The following is a 27,997-nucleotide window of genomic DNA, read 5'->3' as shown; positions in this document are numbered from 1 at the left end:
ATAATAATTAAAAATCTATAAGAAATATAAAATATTATTATAATATATATTAATCTTTTTTCTTTCCAAAAGAAAAAATACTAAGTCTTTTTTTCTTTGTTTTTTTCTCTTTCTTTGAAGATTGATTTTTTTCCTATAAAATTTTATAATAAAAATTAAAAAATTACTAATAATAAATAAAACTTACAGATTTTGTAATATTTGAAGAATTTGAAAATATTCCTGAATTAAAATTATTAATAATATATTATAATTAATATAAACCATATTTTTTTTGTACTACAATGTGATTAAAATAAAAATATTTAATTACTACAAATATAAAAATCATTACTTTCAATATTATCTCAATAAAAAAGAAAAAAATTATTTTACATTGAATTTGTCAAATGCTAAATGTATGTTTCAATTACATTTGAATAACTTCGAATTTCTTTCCTATTATCTGTAAAAAATTATATTGTTACTACAATGTCAAATAAAATAGCAAACACATTAAAATGTTATGAAGCAATTAATTGTGTGCATTTATATAATATTATTGAATCATTATTTTTAAATAACTATTATTATTAATAATTATATTTTAAGCTAAAAAACTATAGTACTATTTAGGTATAAAGCAAGTAAATTAGTTCATTGTAGTGTTTTAGTTAGAAATGTGTTATTAATTTTTTTTTAAAGCTTACTTGAAAAATTGTTATTTTTTTCAACATTATTTATAGATAAAATATTACTTGTATCTTGTAAACTATACTTTGTCTTATTTTTTTTTAAATTTTCGTTTTTTGAACTATCTTCTTCTGACTGTGGAGAAGTTAATGATCTTCGATACTCTTGTACGGCTTCCATTAAAGAAGCTTCATCACAATCACTACAACTATCTGACAATTCTCTATTTAATATTTTTTTGTCAACATGTTTACGTATTATTTCTGATTTTTTATTACAAAAATCAATGTATTCTTGAAGACTTTTGTCAGTTTCAATAGCAAATGGATTTTGTGAGTAAACTTGATTATATATCTGTCCATGATTTTGATATTTTTTATCAATAATTCCTTTAGATGCAGATCCTACATTTATTGGTTTTTGAAATTTATTGTATTTTTCACTATCATTTGTATTAATATTATTACAAATTTCATTATGTCTTAAATTATCTAATATTTGCGATTTTGGTCCAGCATTTTTAAATCCTTGTAATCTACTTTCTTTCATTTCTTTTTGCTTAGTTTTAAATTCTTTGTAACCATTATTTATAGTTATAAACTGATTACTTTGATTTAATGATATTGGTGTTTCATATACACCTGATTCATGATTCACATCTTGTATCCATTTAGTTATAACTTTAGGATTATCAACACCTTTTTCTAGTACTTTTATTTTTTGATATACATTTGGTGAATTTAACCATCTAATTTTTTCTTGTTCTTTTTTCATTAAACTTATTTTATATGCTGTTAATGCTTGAGAATCATTCTCATTAACTTTTCCATATGATACTGAAGCTGGTGGTATAGTAATATCATCATCATTATCATTATTATTACTTATGGATATTTTATTTATTTTATTTTGATCATTTTTATATATATGACCTGTTTTATGACCAATACAATCTAAAACTCTCATCCATGCATTCCATTCAAATTCACCTATTTTATAAATATTTTTTGGTATATTTATCAATTGACCATTTAATTGTTTAGTTAATACTCGATGTTTATATCTTGCTTCATCATAAATTCTTCTAACTACCTTTTCATCTGGTAATATTATATTATCAGTACCAACACGAAGAGTTTTTAACATTGATTCACATGCTATAACAGTATTATAAACTAAGAACATTGTTTCTTCAACTGTTCCACCACAAACAATAAAACCATTATTTCTTAGTATTAAAACATTATTTTTCCCTAAATCTATTGCTATTTGTTTTTTAAATTTTTCTGGTTCTAGATAACTTATATAGTCATGATAGGATACTTCTCCTATTATCATTGCTTCTTGACAAATTGGTAATAATCCAAATTTTGTTGATGAGACAGCTGTTACAACTGGGATTTGAAGATGAATTATACAGTTTATATCTTCTCTTGCTTCATATATAGCAGCTTGTATAGCATATTTTGGTAGATTAATACCACAAAGAGATGTACCACCATCAATAATATAATTTTTTGTATTTATTTTTATTAATGATGATGCTGTAACTTCATGAAACATAAGATCTATTGAATTCATCAATAAACATATTTCTTTTTCTTTATCAGAATCAGTTTCTGATGATACTGTATTAAGTTTTAAAGATATATGATTATCTAAACTAGTATTCCATTTAAAATAATCAATTAACCGGCATAATGATGCTAATTTGTTTCGGACACTTATTTCATATTTATCATATTGTTTGTTGGGACATAAATCAGCTACTGGTAAAAATATTTTTTGATCTGTATTTAATAAACTTCCAGGCACATGAAAATATGATGCTTTTGCAAGGTATGCATAATGATTACATTTATTATATTCTTTTAATTCACCATCACTTATATTACTGAAAGCATCAAATTTTATAACAGATTCTAATTGTGAACAAAATCTTTTGGAATTTAAAATTTGATGAACACGCTTACGACGTTCCATATCAGAAAGATCTTGCTTAAAATTATTTAAATATAACAAATTATTATTGTAAAAAAACATACTTTTATTGTTGCTGGTCTTTGCATTTCTTTAATGTATTCTGGATCATCATTATCCATTTTTAGAAGTCGTTGAATATCAGAACTAACAGATTTTTTTAATGGAAATGTTATATCTGGTATTTTTGAAAGTTTATTTTCTTTTTTTTTACTTAAATTTTCTAATGTCGTCATTTTTTTTAAATATATAATCTATAATTACTTTTTTAACTTTAAATATAAAAGCAAGAAAAAAAAATAAATTAGGTAAAAAAAAAGACTCAAATTATAAATAATATAAAAAAAAATTTTATTAACAAAATTAAAAAGTTATCAAAATATTGTAGAAAATTAGAAAGGGTTTTAGTATTACAAAATAGCATTAGAATTAAAGGAATCAAAATATTCTTCATAAAGAAAGTAATGAAAAATTTTGTGTAATTATCAATGAAAGTAAATTACCGTTAAACTAGGTAGTAATAATATTTGTCATTTACATTGCACTTCTACAGCTTAAGAATTTTGTAGTAACAATGAAAATCTTCTTATCTTAATATCTTTTAAACTATATAACAATATTTGATGATAAATAAATAGCCATAACCAAAAATTGTTGGGTATTTTTAAAAGAATTATAATTAATTTATATTTACAAGTACTTGTTATTATGAATTAAAAATTACATAAGATAGACACGAAAGAAAAATTTTTAATAAATTATTTTGATAACCTTTTATCTTTTTATTTTTAATGAATATATAATTTTATTAATCTTGATTTTCTCAAGGGTACAAGATAATTCACATTTAATGTAATTGGTAGTATAATAAAATTACAAAAGTACTGTTTTATAGATTGTAAATATGACATATCTTATAATAATTAAAAATACATATTTTGAAGATATCTTGAAATATTTTTATTATAACTTAAAATATAAAATGACATTAATATAATATATCTAAATAATATATATTTTTTTAACCTTTCTTCATAATTTACATTCTATAAAAAGTAATAGAGTTAAATAATATTTTAAAAATCGATTTTAAACAATTGTGTAATATATAAAAATATATTATTTGAAGCAAAAAAATTATCCATTGATTTAAAAATTTTTATAAAATATTATATATCAACAATAATTATTAATAATTACCGTTAAATAAATTTATAGGTAACATAAAAATTTTTTTTTTTTTCAAAAAATTTTAATTGATATTAAAAAATAATTATATATTCATTATTTTAGAAAATTTAATATAATTATTTTAAACAAAGGAATTATTCAGTTTTATCATATACAATTATCTTCAAAAATAATATTTTTTATTTTTTATTGAATAGTCTTAAAAGTATTTTCTATTTATAAAAAATTATTTTTAATTTTAAATGGATAAATAAAATTATTCATACTAATAATGTTAAAAAATTATGATTATATATGACATCAACATTAAAATGAATGATGATTGACAAAAATATTATTAAATTTATCAGTTAGTTTAAATTCTAACATATACATAAATATATTTATCTAAATATATATATATAAAAGAAACATTTAAAACAAAAAAAAAATGTTTTTTAATTCAATTTGTCTTTATTTTAATATATATATATATAGTCTTTATATAATTATAATATATTAAAAAAAAATAATATAGAATATAATTATAATTGGTAAAATATAAAAAAAATAGTTATAATAATATTATTTCTTATACATTAAGTAAAAAATGCAAATATAATAGCTGGACATATAATATAAAATGTATATGCAGGTGAAAAAATATATTCAAATGTTTTTGATTATACATGAAAAACATTTATATATTAGAAAAAAAGGACAATAAATTTTAAATTTATTTTATATACAAAAAATTAAAATTATTATTTATTTAATCAATATATATATATATATAAATGACAGAATTTTCTTATTGATAATTTTTTTGTAATGATGATTCTTAATTGATAATGTAATAAAAAAATATATATATATTTCTGATTTAATAATACAATAACCATAAAAGTATCATTTATTTACTTTTAATGAAATTTTTAAAGCTATGTTATAAGTTAATAAATTATATCTTATTATATTTTTATTTCTTTTATCATAAAATTATCCAATATAATATACTAAAAAAAATTATAAATATATAACAACTTTTGACTTTGTAATTTTAGAAAATAATTTAAAATGGTCATCAAAAGTGATTAAGAATAATTTTAGAAAAATGTATAATTTAATGTGTTTTAGAAGAAAAATAATAACATATTTTTAATATAAATAAAGTCTTCTTAAAAAAATTTTTTTTTTTTAAATTTAAAAAATATATATTAAAAAAATTTTAATAATATATGAATGTTTAAAAGTTGTTTATTACTATTATATATTTAAAAAAAATGTAATAAAAAAAATATACATTATTTATTCTAATTACATAAATTGTGATGCGTAAAAATTTTTTAAAGAAAAAAAAGTAAGTTTAATTGTAAAAGATTTTTCTAAAAGAATCTACCAAAAATGTACTCACAACAATAAAAAAATTATAAAAACAATTGAATTTATTTGTAAATATTTTTCTTTTTTAAAATAACTTCATAAATATTGGTTTTGTAGAAACATTTAAAACTTACCAAACATAAAGTGAAAAAAGTATTCTCAGTTGACAAAAAAATTTTAATTAAATATTTTTTATTTGTTTTTAGAATTTAACTATGAGTTATCAAGAATAAATATCTTACATATTTTTTTTATTAAAGTTGAAAAAAAAGATTAGAATATCATTAAATAATACGTTTTGTCCAATAAAACATGATTTGTTTAAATAAACTTAAACAGTATTATTGTTTCTTTAAGACTATTTTTTGGTTTTACCAAAAAAAAAAACTAACTTAACTTTGAATATAAACTAATTATAAAAAAAAATAAATATTTAAAAGAGGAAATATCTTTGAATTCATAAAAAAAATTATCTTTTTATGTAATAATTTAAAAGATACTAAAAAGATTAAATTTCGTTTTTCCCTTAAAATAAAAGATTATAACTGGAGACAAGTAACATGAAGCACACATTCAAAAATGACTTAAAATATATTTTATTAAAAAAAAAGTTAAGTGTAAATTGTTAAATGTCACATCAAATAAATAAATAATTTCAAAAACATAACTTGTTGAAAAAATTTCATTAATCTTCTATACAATTTAAACTTAGTTCAATGTATAATAAATGACAAAATAAAAATAAGAAAAATTTTAAATCAATTTCAATCAACAAACTATTATTATAATAACTACTAAAAGATGGAAAAATAAAATTTTGTCAAATTTCAATTTTAAGAGTTAGAAAAAAAAAATGAATATATTTATAGGTTGAACTAATTATCATACATTATTTTAAAAATATATTAAATACAAATATTTATTTTAAAATAGAAATAATGTTCTTTTTCTACACTTTTAATAAAAATATTAAACTATAAAGTGGGAGCCTCTATCTTTTGAATAAACAACTTCATAATCTAAAAGGCATCAAAAGTCAATTTCATTCTTTTTCAATTCAATTCAAATAATTTAATATTAAATCTTTTCAAATAATTTAATAAAACTCTAATCTTTTTTGCAATTTTTCTAAATACTCTTCGTAAAATTTGAATATTTATATAAGTTCTCTTCTAACTTATATAAGTTCAAACTTATTAATATATATTTAGAAAATAATTTAGTTCTAGGTACCGGAAAAATAAAACCAAATAAATAAAATAAAATATTTTAAAAAGTTTAATATATATATAATATACACAAAAAAAAAGTATCAAAAAAGCTTAAAATTTCAAATAATATAAATTACCAATACTTAAGTAAAATGTTTAAAAATGTTAAAATTTAATTTCACAGAGATATTTAAAATATATAAAAAGTAATAATTTTAAAATATCTTTAATAGTATAAAAGGAATGAAAAAAAAAGATATTTATTTAAGACTTCTTTAAATTAAAAATTTCAATTACATTTTATAATATCATAAAATATTAAAGAAATATTTTATATGATTTTTTAACAATAATTTGCTTCATCATTTTAGCACATAAATAGATATTTACTATATTTATGCAAAAAAAAAACTTTATTTACAATAATAAAAAGGAATGCTGGAATGCTATATATTAATGGTCTACAATATTATTTAATATTAGATAAACAAATTCTTTATTAATATAAAAATTATCTATTGTATAAAGAATTAAATAAAAGGTGATACTTTCTTTTTTTAATAGAATTTTTCTAGTATTTCATTTTGTCAATTATAAAATAATTAATTTGAAATATTATAAATTTATTTATCAATAATATAAAAATAAATATCTCAATTTACAAATATTTAAAAATTTTATTTAAATCTTATATAATATATAATCTTTTTTATTATTAGTTTAAACTACCTAAATACCAATTTTTTTTTTACTCATCAAATTATTCATTTTTTTAAAATATTTTTAATTACAGCTGTATTTGATATTTTTAAGGTTTATATTATTTTCATTATTCACTTCTGTACATATAAATATATATACAATGTATTACAAATTATTTCAACAACCAATTTGAGATGTCTTGTTTGTTTAACTAAAACATCAGATTTTTGGAAAAAATTTTTTTTTAAATAATGTTTTGAGGGACAAAATTATTGTAAATATTGAAATATATAAATGCTAATTTCTCACTTTGAGGATGGACAACACTTTATCTGATGACTGTTTTGTTTATTTTAATAATACACATATTTAAAATAGTGGCAAAAGAAAATTTTTTAAAAGATAAGAAGATATTTGTTAAAAATTTATTCATTATATGTTAAATTCAATTATTTAATGTAATTTTAAAATATTATAGTAATTACATCTTTAATCACTAAATTTAGTTTAAATTTTTTTTCTATATAAATTTTAAATAAAAAAAAATTTTTTTTTTATAATATAATATATTCTTTTCAATTTTTATCTCATTATATTTTTAATAAGGAAGTGAAAAAAGTACATTTTTTTTATTATATCATTTAAAAGTTTTATGCTTTTATTAACTGATATGTTAAGATTATTAAAAACAAGTAAACTATAATTATCTTTGATTAACTTTTTTCTATAAATGTATATATTTAAAAGGACAGTGTAATAGAATATCATTTGATAAAACGGATATTGTTGATTCTACTCTATAATGTTTTAATGTTTATTAAAATATTCATATATAAATGTAAAAAAAAATTATTAGAATAAAATATTATTTATTAATATTTAAAAAAAAATTTTTTAAACAATAATATATATTTTTTTACTTTCATTTTTTAATAATTTTTTTTTATATACCTATTTATATTACAAGAAAAAAAATATTTTTTTAAATTTTAAATGTTTACAGTTAACTAAGATGAATATTTTCTTTTAAATATTTAAGTAAATAAGTATACTAATTTTTTTTAACATTAACAAGAATAATTTTCAATTGAAGCATCTTTTATTTATAATATCATAAAATATTTTTAATTTTAAAATGTAATTGTAATTACCAATTTTGTTAAATATAATTATAGTACTAGGTAATAAAAAAGTTACAAGAAATGTGACAAGGAATAATTATATTTTTAACATTTAATTAACTAATATTATATAAAAAATTTAAAATTTTCTTTTTTTATATAAGTTTTCAAAATTTATGTCAACTTAAATTTGGAGTCCTGAATTTAAATATTATACAACCTTCTTTTCATATATGGCAACTTTGGCTTTTTACAAATTACTATGCATTTATGATTTTAAATTAAAGACACAAATTTTAAAATATATCTTTGATATAATATTTTAAAAATTTTTGCTTTAAAGGTTTATTAATGAAAAATATAAATATTTGTTATTTTATCAATTGTATTATATAGTATATATTTATTAAAAAATTTAATTTCTTTTTTTTTATAAAAAAATATAGAAAAATTTTTACATAAAAATCTAAATAAATTATTTAATATTGAATAATTTAATATATATATTAATTTTTTTTTTAATTTAAAATGATTTACGGAATAGATAACTATATTTCATTATATTGTTGCATCATATATACCTTTATTTAGTTATATAAAATATGATGATGTTTGAATAAAAAAAAAATTATTTTATCTTAGTATTCAAATTTCTTATTTTAAAATATTAATATTTTGTTACATAGGCTACTTATATATATATATATATAATATATATAATATACTATTTCTTTTTTATTTAATTTAAAAATTTTATCTAATAATTTATTTGTTTTCCAAAAAAGAAATATTATTATTACTTTTTGGATGAATTGAAATAAATTGTTTTTTTTTTTTAATTTTATTTTATATTTCCATGTATATCACTTACATATTTATTTTTTTTTTACTAAATATGGTTATAACATATAAAAAAATATTTTTTTTTTCTCATTATAATAGTATTTTATTTTAATATTATCTTTTTTTTTTATAATAAAATAACAATAAAAACATATGTTAGTGGTAAAATAATTTAAGCATTTAGATTTGGAATGCTATACCAATGAGAAAAGAGGTTAAAATTGGGTTCTAATTAAACAACTTATATCAAAATGAATTGTTTAAATGATGAAGTATGAGAAAAATAAAAGAAAAATATTTATAGAAAAATAGTAATATTGTAAAAAGTTTAACATTGTGCTTTTTAGTAATTTCTTATCACTATCAACTTATACTTTTCTTCAGACCTCCTATATATTTTGGCGATAGCAAGCTATTGGTAATATATTATATATACAAGAAGGGTTTGTCATCTTACTCCGCCATCGTAACACTCTCCTTCCAATCTGTCGATATTTGCCGTACTTCTTTTATTCTGTTATCTATAAGCTTCTGGTCAATATTGTAAAAATTATTCTGGCCAATTGTTAAAATATTCAGATTGTTTTCTATCTATATATATTAAACAAATATGGACTTTAAATTATTTTTGTAATTTTATAATTCTATTTTTAGTTTTCTCTAATATTTTACGTATAAAAATAAAAGTTATAGAAAAAAAAAATAAAACTAGTAATATATTTTTTTTATTATTATTATCGTAATATAAAGTTTATATATAATAATTAATATTACACTTTTTTTAAAATATTTTCATTTAAAATAAGATTTAATATTTATATTATTTTAATATATTAGTAAAATACTTATAATATATTTTGTTATGATTCTTTGATATTTTATTTTAATATTATTTTTCTTTATTGCTAGTTATTTATATTTTTGATATGTTTACTTTAAGAAAAATAATAACTTTATTTATTTTTATTGATAAAAGTAAAAATACATTGTCATTTTTATTGAAAAATTTTATTGTCATTTTTTACTACAATAATTTATTTCAAAAAATTTTATTTTTACAATGACATTAGTAATTTAATACTTATAAAAATCTTTTTGTTTTGTATAAAATAAAATATTTATTTATTTAATTAAATATTTTAAAACAATTAAAAATATATAAAAAATTTTTGGTACTTTTTTTTTATAAACAGTAACAAATATTTAATGATAAACTATTAAAGTATGTTTACCATTTTAAAGTGTTGCTTATCGGTAAGGATATGTTAGTATAACTATGTACTTCAAATACGCTTATTTATAATTTACAAATTCTTATACTTATAATAACTTTTCTTTAAATCCATTCACGTACAGTTAAATATAACGATACAATTATTTAAAATGTTATCAGACATTTCTAATAATGATACTTCTTTTATCTTTATCAAATTTCACTTTACTCAAACAACACCATATCATTCTATAAATTGTATCTTTTTTAAAAATTTTCCCTCGTCTTTATTTAATGTTTTCTCGTATGGTCAATTTTTAAATGTTAACATTTTACATATTTCTATGTCGTGTTTGTTTTATTAAGAATTGGTATAAAAAAAAATATATTCTTTTTTGAAGACAAAAGTTTTATTTTTCACCAAGATTGAATGCTATTTTTATTTTTAATCTTGATAAACATTATTGGTCTCACAAAAAAAAAACATATTATATTGATCTTTATTAAATTGATAATTGCAATTTTTACTTTAAATATTTGTTAGTAACAAATTATAGATAACATATATTATATATTAATATATTAACTTTTTTTATTTTTTAAAAATCTTTTATTATTTAATTATTTTAATATAATATTTATTATTTTAAAATATATATATATATTTATAACAAAAAGAAAATATTAAAATTAATTAAATTAATATATTAATTCAATCAAAGTTAAATATTTAATTTTAACACAAAATATTTCTTATATCTTTTTTTCGATGTTTATATTATATATGTTGAGATTTGATAAGATTATTCATCTAAAAGTCTCTTTAGTTTTATAAATTGCTACCTACTATATCTATAACGACACTTTTCAACTTATAATAACTATATTTTAAACTTTACACTTTTATAAAAATTTAAATTTTAAGGGTGTCGTTATATAAAGCGCCAGCTTCAGATGTGATTTCTAGACTATTATTTAAAATAGGCAATGAAGATTAATTTATATAAAAATTGTTTATCAATACTACTATTTTATATATTGCAATATATATTATTAATAAATGGAACACCAAGTGCCTCAAGGTAAGAAAAAAATATATATATATAAACAAATAATAATTTTTATTTTTAAGTGTCTCAAATTGGTCTACACAATTAGAAAATGCCTTTCAAAAATTTTTTTCAGAAATTGGTCAACCAGATTCTATAATTGAAAGGTACCAAAAATATGCTGAATCAAAAATTTTTGATCCACGTTCTGAATTAAAAAAGATAAAAAAAGAAATAGAAAAATATATGGGTCATCGTGCAAAATTAGCATGGCAAGCAAAATCTAGTCTTCAAGCAAAAGCATTACCACAACTTAATGCAACTAGAGTAAATGATCCTTCAGATTCACAATTTATTAGATATATGAATGCAAAATTAGATTCTGATGGTACAGTAGTATATAAAGATGGTGCTGAAAGAGTCGCAATACATATAAATAGCACAAGACGTTTCCAGTACCATGTTAATACAAATTTTTATGGTTTAAAAACAAGTTTTGAAGCTAGTGCTGTTCATTTTCCTACACCTGTATATAATAGACAACCAGATTTATTAATGCAAGTTTTATGGTCAGATATTGATCAATTTTATCAAAAAAATAAAGAAAGAGTTAAAGATTTATTTTTTCAAAGTTTTTGTTCAGAAAGTGGTTTTTTAAGGTATTTTCCAGCATCACCATGGAAATTTGATAATGAACCATCAAGATTAGATCTTTATGATTGTCGTAATACAGAGTGGTTTTTAGCATCAGCAACAATGCCAAAAAGTATTATTATAATGTTAGATTTATCAGGTTCAATGTTAGGACAAAGATTTGAAATAGCTAAACAAACTGTAGAAACAATATTAGAAACATTAAGTGATAATGATTATTTTAATATTATTCCATTTTCTAAAACAGCTAATCTTTTAGGAACATGTGATGACGATAATTTATTATTACAAGCTACATTAAGAAATAAAAAAATATTACGATCTAAATTATCTGCAGTTGTTTCTGAAGGCAAAGCAGATTATGAGGTAGCTTTAGCTAAAGCTTTCTCAACAATATTAAATGTAAGTTATATATTATTAAAATATTTGTTTATTATTATTTTTTAATTTACAATACGCTACATTTAATTTATATAAAAAAAAAATATGCTTCAAAGTTATATAAATATGTAGTTAATAATAATTTTTATATATTACCTAGCTTAGCATAAATGTTACAAAAATGCATTGTAAAACGCTTTTTTAGTTATTATTTATTTATATTAATAAAAAAAAAATAAGTATAGAAGAAAAATAAAAATTATGTTATAATCTATTAAAAAGTTTTATTAGTTTAATTTTTAATTAAAATTAATATATAGCTTACAAATGAGTTAACATGGAAAACAAAAGAAGAATATGGAAATGAATTGCTTTTGGGTAAAGGAAATGTTAGCTTACGTGAAAAATGCTTTACTCTTGAGGATCACGTTGTATGTGGTGATCCAGCTTATTTTGAACATGTGAGTGTTCTCTTCTTTTCTTTTTTTATTTTTACATATATTGTTATATTATATATTGTGGCAAAAAATATTTTTTAGTTATATTAAAGTTATATATAATAGTTGTTAAGTATTAAATATTTGCACTGTTATTAATATTTTAAAAATGTATTATTGTGTATTGTTATTGTTAAATATTATATTTTATAGTTGTTTTTATTTTAAATAATTTCTATATTATATTTTTTTTTAAGATAACTAATATGAATGATCCATCAAAAAATAAAAATATTGGTTGCAATAATGCAATAATGTTAATTACTGATGGTGCACCTGGTTATTATAAAGAAATTTTTGAATTATACAATAAAGATAGGCGGGTTAGATTTTTTTCATTTTTAATAGGTGAAGAAGCTGTTGATTTTGATCAAGTAAAATGGATGGCTTGTATAAATAGAGGTTTTATGGTACATATTAATAATATGGCAGATGTTCATGAAAAAGTACAACATTATATAAAAGTTATGTCAAGATCTGTAGGGTATATAGCATCAAATATTAAAGAAGAAGATGCTATTTGGAGTGGAATACAATTAGAACGTGTAAGTAATAAATTTGTTACAACAGTTGGTTATCCTGTTATATTAAATGATGATGTTATGGGTGTATCATCAGTTAGTATTCCTTTAACGGAATTAAATCAATTTGCTACACCATCAATGATTGGTGCTAAAAGTCATTTTTTTATGTTAGATAATAATGGATATGTTGTGATACATCCACAATTAACACCTTTTGAACCAGATACAGAAAAATTAAAATCTGGATATAATAATATGGATTTAGTTGAAATTGAAGTTTTATCACAAGATAAAATTGATTTAGTAAGTTTTTAAAAATAATATATATTAAAAAAAAAAAATTATCATTTTTCTAACAGTCTTGGTTACATATAACTGACCCATCATATATACCTTCATGTCCAGCAGGTCCATTATTTGATATTTGTTGGGAACATCGTATTAAAGAAGTAGGTTAAGATTTAGATTTTTCTGAATCTGTACTATTATTGTATTATATATCTATATCTATATATATATATATATTGTAATACTATTATTTATATAAATATTAATAATATTTTTAAAATTATCGTAAATATAATATAGTTAAAATTTTAATATTATTTTCATTAAAATTTTTTTATAGGATGAAACACATATTTTTACATGTGATAATACTGAAACACCAACATGGAGTGTTTTATATGCTGTTGAAAATATGAAACGTGTATATCCTCAAGTAAATAAATATTATACAGAATGTATAAATAATACTGAATTTATAATTGGTTTTGCAATTGGTGAAGGTGATGAAAAAAGAATTGAACATAAAAATAATAAAATAGATTATTCTAATGTTGATATATCATGGTTTGTTAATACAAATTTTGTTATTCATCCAGAATGGAGATATTGTTTACTTAATGATTCTGATTATGATATAACACCAGAAGATGCATTAAAAAATTATGCTTTAGAAATGAAAAGATCTGGTAAATTACCAGAATTATGTAAAAGTAGAGAATATTTAGTTAATCAAGTATTATTAGATGCTCAAGCAACAAAAGATTTAAAAGAAATATGGCAACAAAAATGGGCTGAACATCTTGAAGATAGAATAAATTTAGTTTTTTTTGCTACACCATCAGGTTTAATAAGATATTATGATGAAAATGTTGAAGGTTTTAAATATTTATCTGATATTGATAATACTACAGAAAGACAAAATTATCTTCATAAACATTTTATTAAAGATTTTCATAGAAAATCAACAGAAGAAGCATGGTATAAAAGAGCTGTTAGAATGAAAGAAAGAATTGTTATTGATATTAATCCAAAATATCAAATACAATATGATGGTACAAAAGAAACTGCTTATAAAATGTATGAAAATAGTACAATTTTAGCTCATGCATATAAAGCAATTTATTATGATGGTGCTGTTGTTGGTGTTTTAGGAATTGAATTTGATTATGATTATATTGTAGGAACAATAGATAAAATAGGTTGTGGTCCTAATTCACGAAATAATTGGTGTTTCTTATTAGATGAACATGGTTATATTATATACAGTAGTAAAGGAAATACTACATTTTCCTCATATCTAAAACCAGGATCATTAGATTCACGCAATAAAGATAATGTTCTTGGAAAATGGTTTGGTAGAGTAAATAGAGTTACTGAGGCAGCAATGAAAAAATTAACAGACCCAAAATATAATTATTATAGTGTAAATAAATTTGTTGATTACCAAGCAGTATGTATAAAAGAAAAACCAGTAGTTGCTCATGCAAGTATTTTACCAGTATCACCACTTAAAAATTTTATAAATATAATTACATGGTTTGTTAAAAGTATTGTCAAATTGGCTAAAACAATTAATCTTCCATTTATTTTAAATATGTTTGATGCCGCTAAAGCTAATGGTATGTTTTATTATTTAAAAATATTTAATTTTATTTTATAAATATTTAAATTATATACTAATTTATATCTATTTTAGGATATACACCATCATTTCAAAAAACAGAAAATAATTCATATGCATGTGAAAAAGAGTCACCATTTTTTATAGCAAATTTTGATAAAAAACATGAGACATATCCAAGTTTAAATGAAAAGAATACTTATGACAGACCATGCACAAATCATGGTAACTGTGCTATGTAAGTTAATTAATTATTTAAATTATCTTACGAAAATGCGTAATTATTTTTTAAAGCAAAAAAAAAAATTAGAAATAATAATATTAAATTTAAGATATATATATTTAAATAAATTATTTATAATTTAATTATATTTTTAGTAAATTATATGCATCATGGGTACATGGAACTAATTTACTTCTTGTTTCAATTGTAAATACACCAGAATCTAATTGTTATGATGAGACACAATGTGCTATACAGGATGACAAAGATTTAAAATTTGAATTTAAAGTTAAAACAGATCCAGGTGATTTAGGTGTAACAACCCCTTTACCAACCTCAACAACAGAAGGTGATAGTGGTATAAAACCAAAAAAGATAGATATAATTGCGAGTAATTTAAATAACATCTTGTCAGCCAAAACAACACCAATGCCAAATCTTGCACTTTCAACTCCAATTGATAAAAAATTTTTCAAATGTAAAAAGTCACCAAGTAAAAGGAGAATAAAAGCCATTGAAACATGTAGTGCTTTTAATGTATCATTTGTAAGTTATTAATAATAAAAAAAAAATTATAAATATATATATATATAAAACTAAAAACATATATTATAATTAATGAGTTTAAGTTCATTTTTTAAACCAATATTACAGTATACTTTTTTGTTTTTGACATTCATTAGAAATTTATTCAAAAGATATAAAAAAATAACAACAACATTTTATATTTTTTTTAGAACATTGAGAAATTTCTATTATTTCAAAGTTTAAATTTTACTGAATAAAGTTTAAAAAACAATGCTTTTGTATTGTAAAAATAAAACATAAGTACATTTGTAACTAATTTAATAATCTAGACTTTTCTTTAACATTATATTATTTTAAAATTTGTTTAAAATATAACAAAAAGAGATAAGTATTATAAAACAAAATAAATTTAGTATTTTGGTTATTTAAAGAAAATTTACAAAAATTTTCAATAGTAAAGAAAAAAAATAACAATTCAAAAATCTTTTCTTATAATAAGCATTTTAATAATTTATGTTAGATAAAAAAAAAATTTTTTTTAAAAGAAAGGAGATATTAAAATTATATTAATGTATATATATACCTTTTTATAATAAGATAAATAAATATAATAATATAATATTTGTTATTTAAAAATATAAATTAAATTATTTTTCCTTTTTCAATTATTAAAATTGATAACCCTATTAAAGAATATATGATTCTATTAAATATAATAACAGATATATTTCAATATTTATTTTAATTTATTGAAATTGTATTTATTTTTATCTTTTCTTGAAGTTTTAAAAAAAACAACTTATTTTTACATAAATTTTATTATTTTTTTTTTAGTTTGAAGCAGCGCAACCGTGTTCTGGTGAGATAAAGGTACCGGTTTACGGAAGTAATTTAATCTTAACAATATTTTTATACTGGATACTTACAACATTTTACTGGTAGAGGGAAAAAATGTAAATCAAATTTAAAAATAAAATTGATATACTCTTTATAAACTACAGAAACAAAGTTACTTGAATGTACATTTATTATGTCTATGAATCAATCAACCATCAAAAACGTAAAAATTCAACAAAACGCCTTCAATTATCATTGCCTGGTAGCCTTAAATAGTTTTTAACAAAAACAAAAAGATTTAGGTTTTCATTTTTAATTCCCTAAAAGTCAAACTTTTAAAAAAATAAGAATCTTTCTTTTTAAATTGGCCTTCAAAAAAAATATTTCATTTATTATTGTTATTAACTCATTTCTTTTTTTTTTTTTTAAATACATTTTGTTTACTTAAAAAAATTTTACCTATTTTAGTTTATCTTATTATTTTATATAGTATAAAAAAAATACTTCTTATAATATCACTTTTTATAACAAAATAATTGTTTCATTTAATTGTTTTTCATTATCTATAAAAATATCTATATTTTTTTTTATTAAAAATATTTTTTTATTAAATTTAATAAATAAATAAAGTTTTATTTTAAAATGTTATTTATTAAGTCATCGTGTATTATACTACTTAAATGTAGAAGAATAAAGTTTTTCTTAAATTTAAATATAAAAAGTTAAACATATTATACATATATAATTTTATTCAATTGATGAGAATAAATTTTTTTTATTTTAAAAATCTTCTTTTTTTTTTCTTCTGTATTATGCTGAAAAGAAAGGAATGGCTTAATAAACAGCAATTCTGAACAAAAAAAAAAATAGAGACGACACTTTAAATATTTTTCAAATTTAAATATGTTAAAATATATGTTTTTAAGTTTGGAAATTAAAAAATTGAATATTTATCACTATTATAAAGATCGTATAAAGATAAAAAGTTTTTTTTCTATTTTTATTACTTACTATTTTAACAGAAATTATAAACATTATTAGTATTATTTTACGTAAATTGTAATTCTTTTATCTAATAATTTTTTTAATTTATTTCTTTATCATTGTATCATTTAATTTTTTCTATTTAAACATAGTAACCAATTTTTGTTCTCTTTTTGAATGACATTTTAAGTTAATCCTCAATAACTAAAATATAATTTAACAAACTTTCATTTTGATTTACTAATAAACGTCAATTGTTTTTCTTGAGTTCAAAGAAAATGAAACAATTGTTAAGATAATAAATAAATACACATATTTTCTATCTATATCCAAACACCAAATATATTCTTATAGAACTTATATATATATACAATTGTAATTGAGAAAGGATTTGGAGCATGAATAGATAATTCCTTTATGGTCATGCTTTGCCATTGTCAATTTTAAGAAAATATTAAAGAAATGATGCGTTATTGTATATTATTAAAGTACTGCTACAATTAATGTTTTACCATGTAAAATATGTTTTTACATAATCATAAACTTTTCATCAAAAATTAATTTACAATTATTAAAAATAGATTTTAAAAACAAAAAAATATATTTTTTTTTTTCAAAAATTTTCATTTTATCTACTAAATTTTTATATATTTTTTTTTTTCTACAAAAATAAATATTATATTTTTCTTTTGTACTTAGAAAATTTTTTTTTATTATTCTTACTTCTTTTTTACATACGTTCCCAAAAATTTATATTTATCCAAGATTGTTTTCTTTCCATGAAAATGATAGGAAGAAAAAATTTACCAACTTCTTTTATTTCAATATAAATTATTATGTGAAAAACATAAAAATAGATATCATAATTTAATTTTTTTTTTTGTAAATTTTTTATATGTTTATCAAGAATTGCGAAATATACAATTGAAGTAAACAAAAATATTAAAAATTTTTTATACTAAATAATTTAAATTTTCTTTTTATAATATATAATTTTCTATATTAATTTTAAAAAATAATTTTTTTTAACCATATTCTTATTTTTCTTTCTTTATTTAGATCTTATAAATATACAAATTTTTTTTAATTTTATAAATATTAGAATACTCAATATCTTGATGATACTATTAAAAAAGTCAAAAAAAAAGGCACAATTCATTATTTATCATAGAATAATAGATAATTGCAATTGTAACAATTATTTATTTCTTGATTAAAAAGAAAATTGTAAATTACTTTAAGAAAAATATGTTGTTGTACAAATATATATATTTATATTGTTTATAAATATCAACATATATATTTTAAATATATATATGTATTTAAAAAGTATTTGTTTAGATGACCAATTTAACGAAGACTTTTGACTTTCCATCTACTTTATCTTAAGCTTTATTTAACTTACTTCAAGATTTGTCCCAATATAAAGAAAACTGAAATAAAGAAAAATAATATTCAAATAATTTATACCAGGTTATTTTTATTTGCTTAAGTGCATAAATATCATGTATTTTTAAATTGGTTTTTTTTTGCTTCATTTGATTTAGTATATTATTTTTTTTCGTTATATTTTTAATTTATTGAAAAAATTTTTATCATAAGAACATGTATAAATATCTTTCTTGTATATATCTTTAATTAATTTTTTTAAAGTAAATATCAAAAATCATTTTATTCTATTATTTTATAATTTAATAGTTATTTTAAATAACATTAATGACCATTATAATATAAAAAAAAAATTTTTTTATAGAATAATTATGATTAAAATGATATTCAAATTAAAATTCTATAGTAATAAATGTCTTTTATGATGATTATTTTTTTTGCGAGTAATTAAGAAAATGCTTTTAACTTTGTTGATATTTTATAATTAGTTTGATATAAAAGTATACATCATATTTCTATAACAACTGTCATTTATTTGGAAAAAAAAATTCCATTATTCCAAGCCATCAAAAAAAATATAATTTTTAAAAGTATATATATACTTAATTTTTATGAGAAAAAAAAAACTTAATTATATATTGATATTCTGTCATTTTAATCTTTATTTAACGATTAACCAGGAACATCTGCATATAATAATTTATTTACTTAAAAATTTATAGTATCATCTTGAATTTATCCTTTTTTATTTAAGAAAAGATGTCACAACTACTAATAATAATGGAATAATTTTTTAGTAATAGTAGATTTCAAACATAAAATATATGTATATATATATATATTTTATTATGTTGTAAATCAGATGATCTTAATAAAAGTGGCATATAATATATATGATAAATTTATCATCTTCCTTACTATTTAAACATTATAGTTGTCTTTTTCTACTGTATCAAGATGACGTTTATCTGTTAACAAAAAAAAAAATTAATTTATATGCCAGGTTAATATTTTTATCACTAATCATTTTTTAAAATATAAAAAACAAATGCATATTTATTGATAAATTAGTAATATTTTTATAAAATTTTATAAATTTTACCAAAAAGTATGTTACTTTTTATTGATAACATTTTATTCTACGATTACTAACAACGAAAATATTATTTTTAATTATAGAATCATTTTGTATATACATTAATACATAGATATATACTTTTAATAAACGGAATTATCTTATTTGTCTATTGGGATTTATTTTCTTTTGAAATATAAATATTTATTATTAAAAAATGATTGTATATATTTTACATTATTTTATATTACTTATACTTGGCAAGTTTAATTTATAATTTTTCCCTTTTATAAAAAAAAAATTGATTTATTACAGTTTTTTATAAAAATATTGAATCTATTAAATGTTTTTGTAAAAATGCAGATTGTGATGATTCAATAACATGTAACGGAGATTATTGTATAGTCGGATTAGGTGGAAAACGTAAGTAATATACATTTTTTTAGAAGTAAAAATAAAATTGTCAAATATAAAAAACAACAAAGTTATTATATTTTGATATCAACATTTTGTTCTAAAATAATGAAAAAAAAATTATTTTTATCATTTTTATTTTTAGCTGGACAAAGCACATTAGACCAAAAATGTATTTATCATGATGAAGATAGACCTGAAGGATGTTCACAAAATTGGAATGGATTTACAGAGGTATGTATATGCAAAGAAGATTTTTGTAATACATTTGCCTTTTTTCGTGCCTCAATAGATAGCCGACAACAAGAGGAAATGGAACATTTTCAATCATCCGGTGGAAAGAAAACACTTTCAAATTATAAATCAGTAAGAAGATATATTAACTGTTTATTTTTATAATAATTATTTTTTTTTTTTGTAGACAGGAAGTAATCAATATCATAAAAAGAAACATTCAACACAAAGCAATAGTTTAATCCTTCTTCTTGTTATCGTCCCATTGGCAGTTGGAGGAAGCACAATATGTTTAATATTTCTTAACTATCATTGCAAAATGCGATAATGATGTTTTAAAAAAAATCATGTAAATAGAACATTGTATTTTAATCAAAAAAAAAATATAGAAAATATCATTGAAATTTACTGTATATCATATATATATCATATAATGTATTAGAATATCTCCCAAAATCATAAATAACAAAAAAATTTGATTTTTATTTATGTAATAAGACAAACCATTTTTAATATATAGTATTAAAAATATATTTTTGATACTACTATAAATAAACATTGATTAATACATTTTTATTTTATTTTTTTATTATTACTACACTGTATTTAAAAAAATATTATTTATTTTACTTTTAACTATAAATTTTATAATATTTTAAATATATTTAGACACATTTGTTAATCTTTACAAAGCTATTATTTTTAAAATTATTATAATCAATTAATATAAAAATATTAACAAACATATTTTTTAATTTATCAAAAGATAAAATATATATTTTATTTTAGTAATTATATTAAAAATTCTTAGAAAATAAAATGCTTGTTAAATTTAATGTGTTATAATGAAGTTGACTCAACTAAACTTATTTTTACTTAAGATATTTTTTTTTATCATAAACAACTTATTTTAAAAGAATATATTTGTATAGAGATTAAAAGAAAAAAAAATTTTGATCCTGTATATCATTTTTTTTACTATCATTTATATTTATATTTCAATAGCTTTAATTCAAGTTTGTGAAGCGTTAAAATCGCTTTGCAATTATAATCTTTAAACTAATAATATAATTGTTTTTAACTTTTTTTTTTTTATTTTTTTTCAATAAATAAAAAAGAATTAATAAAAATATATTTTTAAAATAAAAAAAAAAATAAATTATAAGTTAATTTTTTTTAAACTAAAAATCAAAATTTTTCTTTAAATACAAATATATTTTAATATTCTTAAAAGATAATAACTTATTTTTGTTGTTTGCATTGAAAAAGAAAAATATTTTATTTAGTAGGAGATAAGGTACCAACATTAACACCATGTCCATATCCTTTAGGACCATAGTCTTTAGCATAACAACCTTTTTAAAAATAAAAATAATTATAATTAATAAAATTAACTTACTGTTACAATAAATTTCATTATTCCTTTCTGATATCTGTCCTAATTGTAATGATTTTAAACAGGTATAACATCTAAAACATGTTTTATGCCATACAGATCCAGCAGTTGATACTTTTTCTGCTTCATAAACAACGTTATTACATCTTTTACAATGTTTAGATTTAACTGAAAAGTCAATATTTGATAAGTTACTTATTTTATTAAACATTTTACTTGTTGATGTTACTTTTTTTAAATTTTCTTCATTATAATGAATATTATCTTTTTTTGGTTCTTCAACAAAAGTGGATATATCTTTTACTTTATAATTTTTTTTAAAATCCTTATTGTCATTTGATTTATTATAGGTACGTACTGTATAAAATATATTACTTCTAGAATTGTATGGTCCTTTTAATGATTCTTTATCCATAATAGGTGGTAAATTATTATTGTCAAGATAATTTGTCATTATTCTTTTTCTTTAAAAAAAAATACAAATTTTAATAAATTAATAAATGGATATATTAATAAATATTTAATAATTTAATAAAATATAAAAATATTATATATACATAAATAATGTTAAAAAAATATTTACAAACAAAAATTAACATAAATTTTTAAAATATTTACTTGAAAATAATTTATTAGAAAAATTTTATGTATTAATAATTTATATTAAAAATAACAACTTTAAAAGAATTGTATCTTAAAAATGATCTTCATGTATATTTTATAAATAACATAAAGGTAGATGAAAATGATTAAATAATTTGGAGGAATAGTTATAAAATTTAATAACAAAACAAGATTATTTTTATAATAAAATTTTAAATAATATTAAACATGTAATGAAAATTGAGAGAGAGAGAGAAATATAAATAATAAAGAATATAAAAGTTAATCAAAATAAATTGAAAGGAGTACATTTAACTGACATAATATTGTATGGAACAGTTAAAAACAATTTATTTCTTTATATTGTGAAATGACCTAAATTTAATAAAGATAAAATTATAAGTTTAAAATATTATTAATTATATTATCAATAATATAAAACAAGTTGGTGAATATTTTATGAAAATACTAAGAATCAAATGTAAATTATTTCTATTTTTATATTGCAAATATATTTTATCAAATTAAAATTATAAAGGTAAAATTAAATAATAATAATTTAAATATCATTTTTTTTATCATAAAAAATAAATGAAAATTTTTTTGAAAATATTTTCTTATTTTAATTTTCGATAAAATGATTATAATAAACAAATTAAATAAATAATTAAGTTTAAGTTCAATTAAGATTTTATATAAATGAATGTTAAAACATGTACAATTCCAGTTTCTATTAAAAGTATTTTCTTAACCTTTATTATTTATAATATTTATTCTCATACTTATAAATATTCATATAAAATATTATAGAAATTTTTTTTAATATATTATAATAATTTTTGTTAATTTTATAAATATGATAGTGATTATTTATAAAATAGTATTTATTACTATAAATAATCATTCATCCAAAACTAAGAAAATCATTTTAAATAAAATGTCAACAAAAAATTGATATGAACTTTAAATATATAACTGGTATTTATTTTCACCTTTAATTTTATTTTTAAGCTTGTTGTTAATTGAAAAAAAAATGTACATTAATAAAATGTTAATATTATAAAATCTAATAATTAAAAAATAAGTTGAAACATATATATTTAAAGTACATTTATTTATTTATTTATTATTAATATCATAAAAAATCTTTAGTACATTTTTTATAATACCCATCTTTATGTTTGGGTATTTTTTAATTAAAAATTTCTGCTTCCATTTTTAAAACAAAAGAAAATTACAAAGAAATATTTATAGAAAAAAAAAATAAAAAGTATTAAGAATATACAACTAAAGCCTTTTTTAAGAATTCATTTTAATATATTAGTGTGATTGCTAAAAATGTATTTAATTATAATATAAATCTATTAAAAGTCCAACAGTTATTTTTTTAAATCTTCTTTTACATATAAGGAATTACATTATAATTTTGATAAAAAAAAGTGTATATATTAAGAATAAATAAAACTAATAATGATTACAAGTTTCAAGTATACTTTGAAACAATAACTATATGGCTATTTTTCTAAGAGAAAAGAATTGATATATAATGATGACTAATATATTTTTTCCTTTTAACATATATGTGTTAATTTTATTGATAAATTTTATGTACATTTTCATGATTTTAGTACAGTTAAAAAAATTGTCATAATATTACTTTTTTTTTTTTGTAAATTAATATCTCTTGATTTTTCTTTTAAAAAATTATTCTTAATATTATTAAATAATAAAATAAAAAAAAATAAAAAAATAGAAAATTATACACTTCATTTATATAATATTTTCAATGTTTTGTCGTTGAATAATTTATATAAAATAAAAGCATGCCAAATTTATTATCCTTCCTAGAAAATTTTGTCTAATAAATAACAAAGCAAAAAAATTTGTCTTTACTTTCCTTTTTTTAATATATACATACATATATATATAATATATATTTAGTTAAAAAAAATTTATTTTTAATTTTTTGATTTAGTAATTTAATAATCTTAAAATTGTAAATATAATGTTTATTAATTATTGATATTTTTAGTTCATAAAACTTTATTATATCATTTTATTTCATTTAAAAAACAATTAAAAAATATTTTTTTTCTTTTATCTAACTTATTAAACATTTTATTATAGTTATTAATTAAATTAGCTATTTTATATATTCTATATATATATATATATCAACAATACTACAAATTTAAGTTGTTTTCATTAACTACAGAAAAAAAAATTTTATTTTCTTTTCTTTGGAATAAAGAAAAATATTTAAATGCCCCAGCTATATTGCATTATAATGTAAGAAAATAAAAAAAAATATTCTTCCATAAAATAAAAAAACAATTTAATTATATAAGTTATGATATTAGTTTGTCGAAGAATATCAACTTTTGAAAGCAATCAAAATAACAAAACTTTATTTACAAACCATAAATAAATGAAAAGACTTTTCATAAAAATGATTGAAGATGTTTTTACTTTTTTATAATATATGGCAATTTATCAGTTATATTTATGATACAATTTTGCCATATAACCTTTTAATATTTTTTTTTGTTTTGATGAGTAAATAACTAAAATATTTGAATATTTTTACTATCATAAAAGATAATATATTTTTTTTAACCCTCTCTATCAGTTTGTTATTTTTTTTTATATTATTTTACGACTAAATATTTAGTATTTTAAAAAGAAATGATACAATATTTTAAATAAATTGGTATAATCTATCATATCAGATAGTAAAAGTTAAATTAATTTTTAGTAAAAACATTTTTTTTTTTCTAATTAGATTTTTGTTCAGTGATTTATTAAAAGTCTTCATTTATAACATATGCCTTTATTTAATAACATTTTTCATATTATATAAATGCTTTTGATTATATTATCAACATATTTTTATCATTATATTAAATATTATAAAATTATACATTACTTGTTTGATCTTCATGAGGCAATTAATATGAAAAGATGTTATAATTTTTGTTTCATATAAAATTCTTCAAATAAAAAATAAAAACTATAATTATAAAACATCAAGTGACTGTTATTTTTTTAATGGAATTGTGTAACAAAAAAAAAAAAGAAAAAGTTGAATTGTTTAATGAATATGCATAGAAATAAATATATTGAAAAATTTTTGATATAATTAAAATGTAAGTTTCAAAAACAAACTTTTAATTAGTTGTTTGTTTTGATGAAACAATATATACCTATGTTTTTTTAAAATATTTTTATAATAATATGTTATAAAAGTAGGTATTTTATATACTACCACACATTTATATTATTTTACATCATCATAATATCAAATGATAAAAAATTTCTTAATAAGTTTACTATTTTAATTTCCCATTCTTATATATCATATATTTATTTTTTTTTTTTAATAATTTAAAGATCTTAAGATTTCCTATTAAATAAGAAATAAAAATGTGAAATAAAAGTATATTATACTTATTGTTCTTTTTAAAAAATTTTCTCATGACTATTTGGTTTTATTTAATAATGGCCAAATGAATATTTTTTTTTTACGATTGTCATAGGTTAAATTTATACTGTCTCATTATGATTAATTTTTATTTCATGTTATGTATATATATATATATATATATGTATATCTTTATGTATATGTTAGAGAGTAATTTTTTTGATAGAAAATAGTATAATCTTTAAAAAACATTTCAAACATTTTTTACTTCAATTCAAATAAATCTCTTTTTACAAATCAATATCATTATTTTTGATTTATTTTAATTTAATTATTATTTTCTCATAATTACATTGTATATTGATGATCGAATTATATTTTAAGAATATATTTAAAAATGCACATCTTAACTATTGCTTATTTAAAATAAAAGTTTTTGCTTTTAAATACATTCTTACATATAACTTTTTTAAATCTATTTATTTTTAGATCTTCAAAAATAAATAATATATAAAATATATATTTAAACAGTAAAAATTACTTTGAAAATTAAAAAAAAAATATATAATAAATTATTTTTTTTTCTAGTTTCAAAGAAAGTATATTAAATAAAATTGATAGAAGGTTTAAAAATAAATTTTTTTTTTTTTTCAATATCTATTAGTTATATAAATGTTTTGATAACATATTTACTAAATGCCCCTAACAATTTTAAACTACATTATTTATTTATTTTTTTTTATATGTATTTTTTTTTTTTTTAAATATTGATACATTATTATTAAAATTTATTTTATTACAATAATTATTGGTAGTATATTAAAAGAATGTACTTTATGAAGCTATATTATTTATATAAATAAATATTCTTGAATCAACTTCAATAATTCAAAAAGCAATGTTTATCATACGTTAAATGTAAATTCATCATTTTTTATAATTTAAATAATAATTTTGAAAGTAACATTTTTAAAATATAACATATATTTATATAATATATAAATATCAAATGTTAAAGAAAATTCTATATGTTGACTAATTCTTTTATCATTTTATTTTTCATTACAAAGATTTTGATAAAATATTTTCTTCAAATGTCATTCATAAAAAATAACTATAAAACAATACTTGAAATTTTCAATGGTAACTTTACCCTTTTAATAACAGTTGTTAAGGTAATAAAAAATTTTTTGAACATTTATAAATTTAAAAAAGATATAAAATTAACATTTTAGTATATTTATTCTTTCACTAGATCTAGAGAAATTTATATACATATCAAAATAAATTGTTTTCCCAATACCAATAAATGTAGTGTTGGGTGTATTGAGAAAAAAATTTTTTTTTAGAAGTCATTTTATATTAAACATTACATATATCTACATATATATATATATTTTTTTTTTTTAAATGATATGTAGATGGAAAATTATTAGGACTTCGAAGATGTTATTAATACTAATTCTACAGAAAAAAAACATTACTAACTAGCAAATTTTATTTATAAATATATATCAATAATGTTATATATATATATTGATAAATCTCCTTTTCTTGAAGATTAACATTTTACTAACATAATTT

The 27,997-nt window shown here is 17.8% G+C and overlaps 4 protein-coding genes across 4 annotated transcripts; 2 read left to right on the top strand and 2 right to left on the bottom strand.

Moving 5' to 3' along the window:
- Positions 1 to 49: 49 nt before the first annotated feature.
- SRAE_X000126400 (Protein hu-li tai shao) lies at positions 50 to 2,888 on the bottom strand (the record flags this gene model as incomplete). The annotated part of the gene is made up of 4 exons (XM_024646996.1): positions 50 to 133; positions 188 to 222; positions 690 to 2,670; positions 2,718 to 2,888. The coding sequence occupies 4 exons, from the start codon at positions 2,886 to 2,888 to the stop codon at positions 50 to 52; spliced, it is 2,271 nt and encodes a 756-aa protein (XP_024498728.1).
- An 8,394-nt stretch (positions 2,889 to 11,282) lies between these two features.
- Positions 11,283 to 17,002, top strand: SRAE_X000126300 (von Willebrand factor, type A domain and Cache domain and VWA N-terminal domain-containing protein; the record flags this gene model as incomplete). The annotated part of the gene is made up of 8 exons (XM_024646985.1): positions 11,283 to 11,377; positions 11,428 to 12,400; positions 12,700 to 12,840; positions 13,074 to 13,703; positions 14,029 to 15,307; positions 15,385 to 15,547; positions 15,688 to 16,078; positions 16,895 to 17,002. The coding sequence occupies 8 exons, from the start codon at positions 11,283 to 11,285 to the stop codon at positions 17,000 to 17,002; spliced, it is 3,780 nt and encodes a 1,259-aa protein (XP_024498727.1).
- A 3,560-nt stretch (positions 17,003 to 20,562) lies between these two features.
- SRAE_X000126200 (Hypothetical protein) lies at positions 20,563 to 21,235 on the top strand (the record flags this gene model as incomplete). Its single annotated transcript, XM_024646974.1, has 5 exons — positions 20,563 to 20,605; positions 20,661 to 20,768; positions 20,905 to 20,993; positions 21,052 to 21,125; positions 21,181 to 21,235. 5 exons carry the CDS (start codon positions 20,563 to 20,565, stop codon positions 21,233 to 21,235), a joined length of 369 nt encoding a protein of 122 aa, XP_024498726.1.
- Positions 21,236 to 22,271: 1,036 nt separating this feature from the next.
- SRAE_X000126100 (Zinc finger, LIM-type domain-containing protein) lies at positions 22,272 to 22,843 on the bottom strand (the record flags this gene model as incomplete). The annotated part of the gene is made up of 2 exons (XM_024646963.1): positions 22,272 to 22,348; positions 22,393 to 22,843. The coding sequence occupies 2 exons, from the start codon at positions 22,841 to 22,843 to the stop codon at positions 22,272 to 22,274; spliced, it is 528 nt and encodes a 175-aa protein (XP_024498725.1).
- Between the last annotated feature and the right edge of the window lie 5,154 nt (positions 22,844 to 27,997).

Source organism: Strongyloides ratti, scaffold srae_chrx_scaffold0000002 (assembly GCF_001040885.1).
Source record: "Strongyloides ratti genome assembly S_ratti_ED321, scaffold srae_chrx_scaffold0000002".
Taxonomy (NCBI): domain Eukaryota; kingdom Metazoa; phylum Nematoda; class Chromadorea; order Rhabditida; family Strongyloididae; genus Strongyloides; species Strongyloides ratti.
This window is presented reverse-complemented; position numbering and strand designations above follow the sequence as displayed.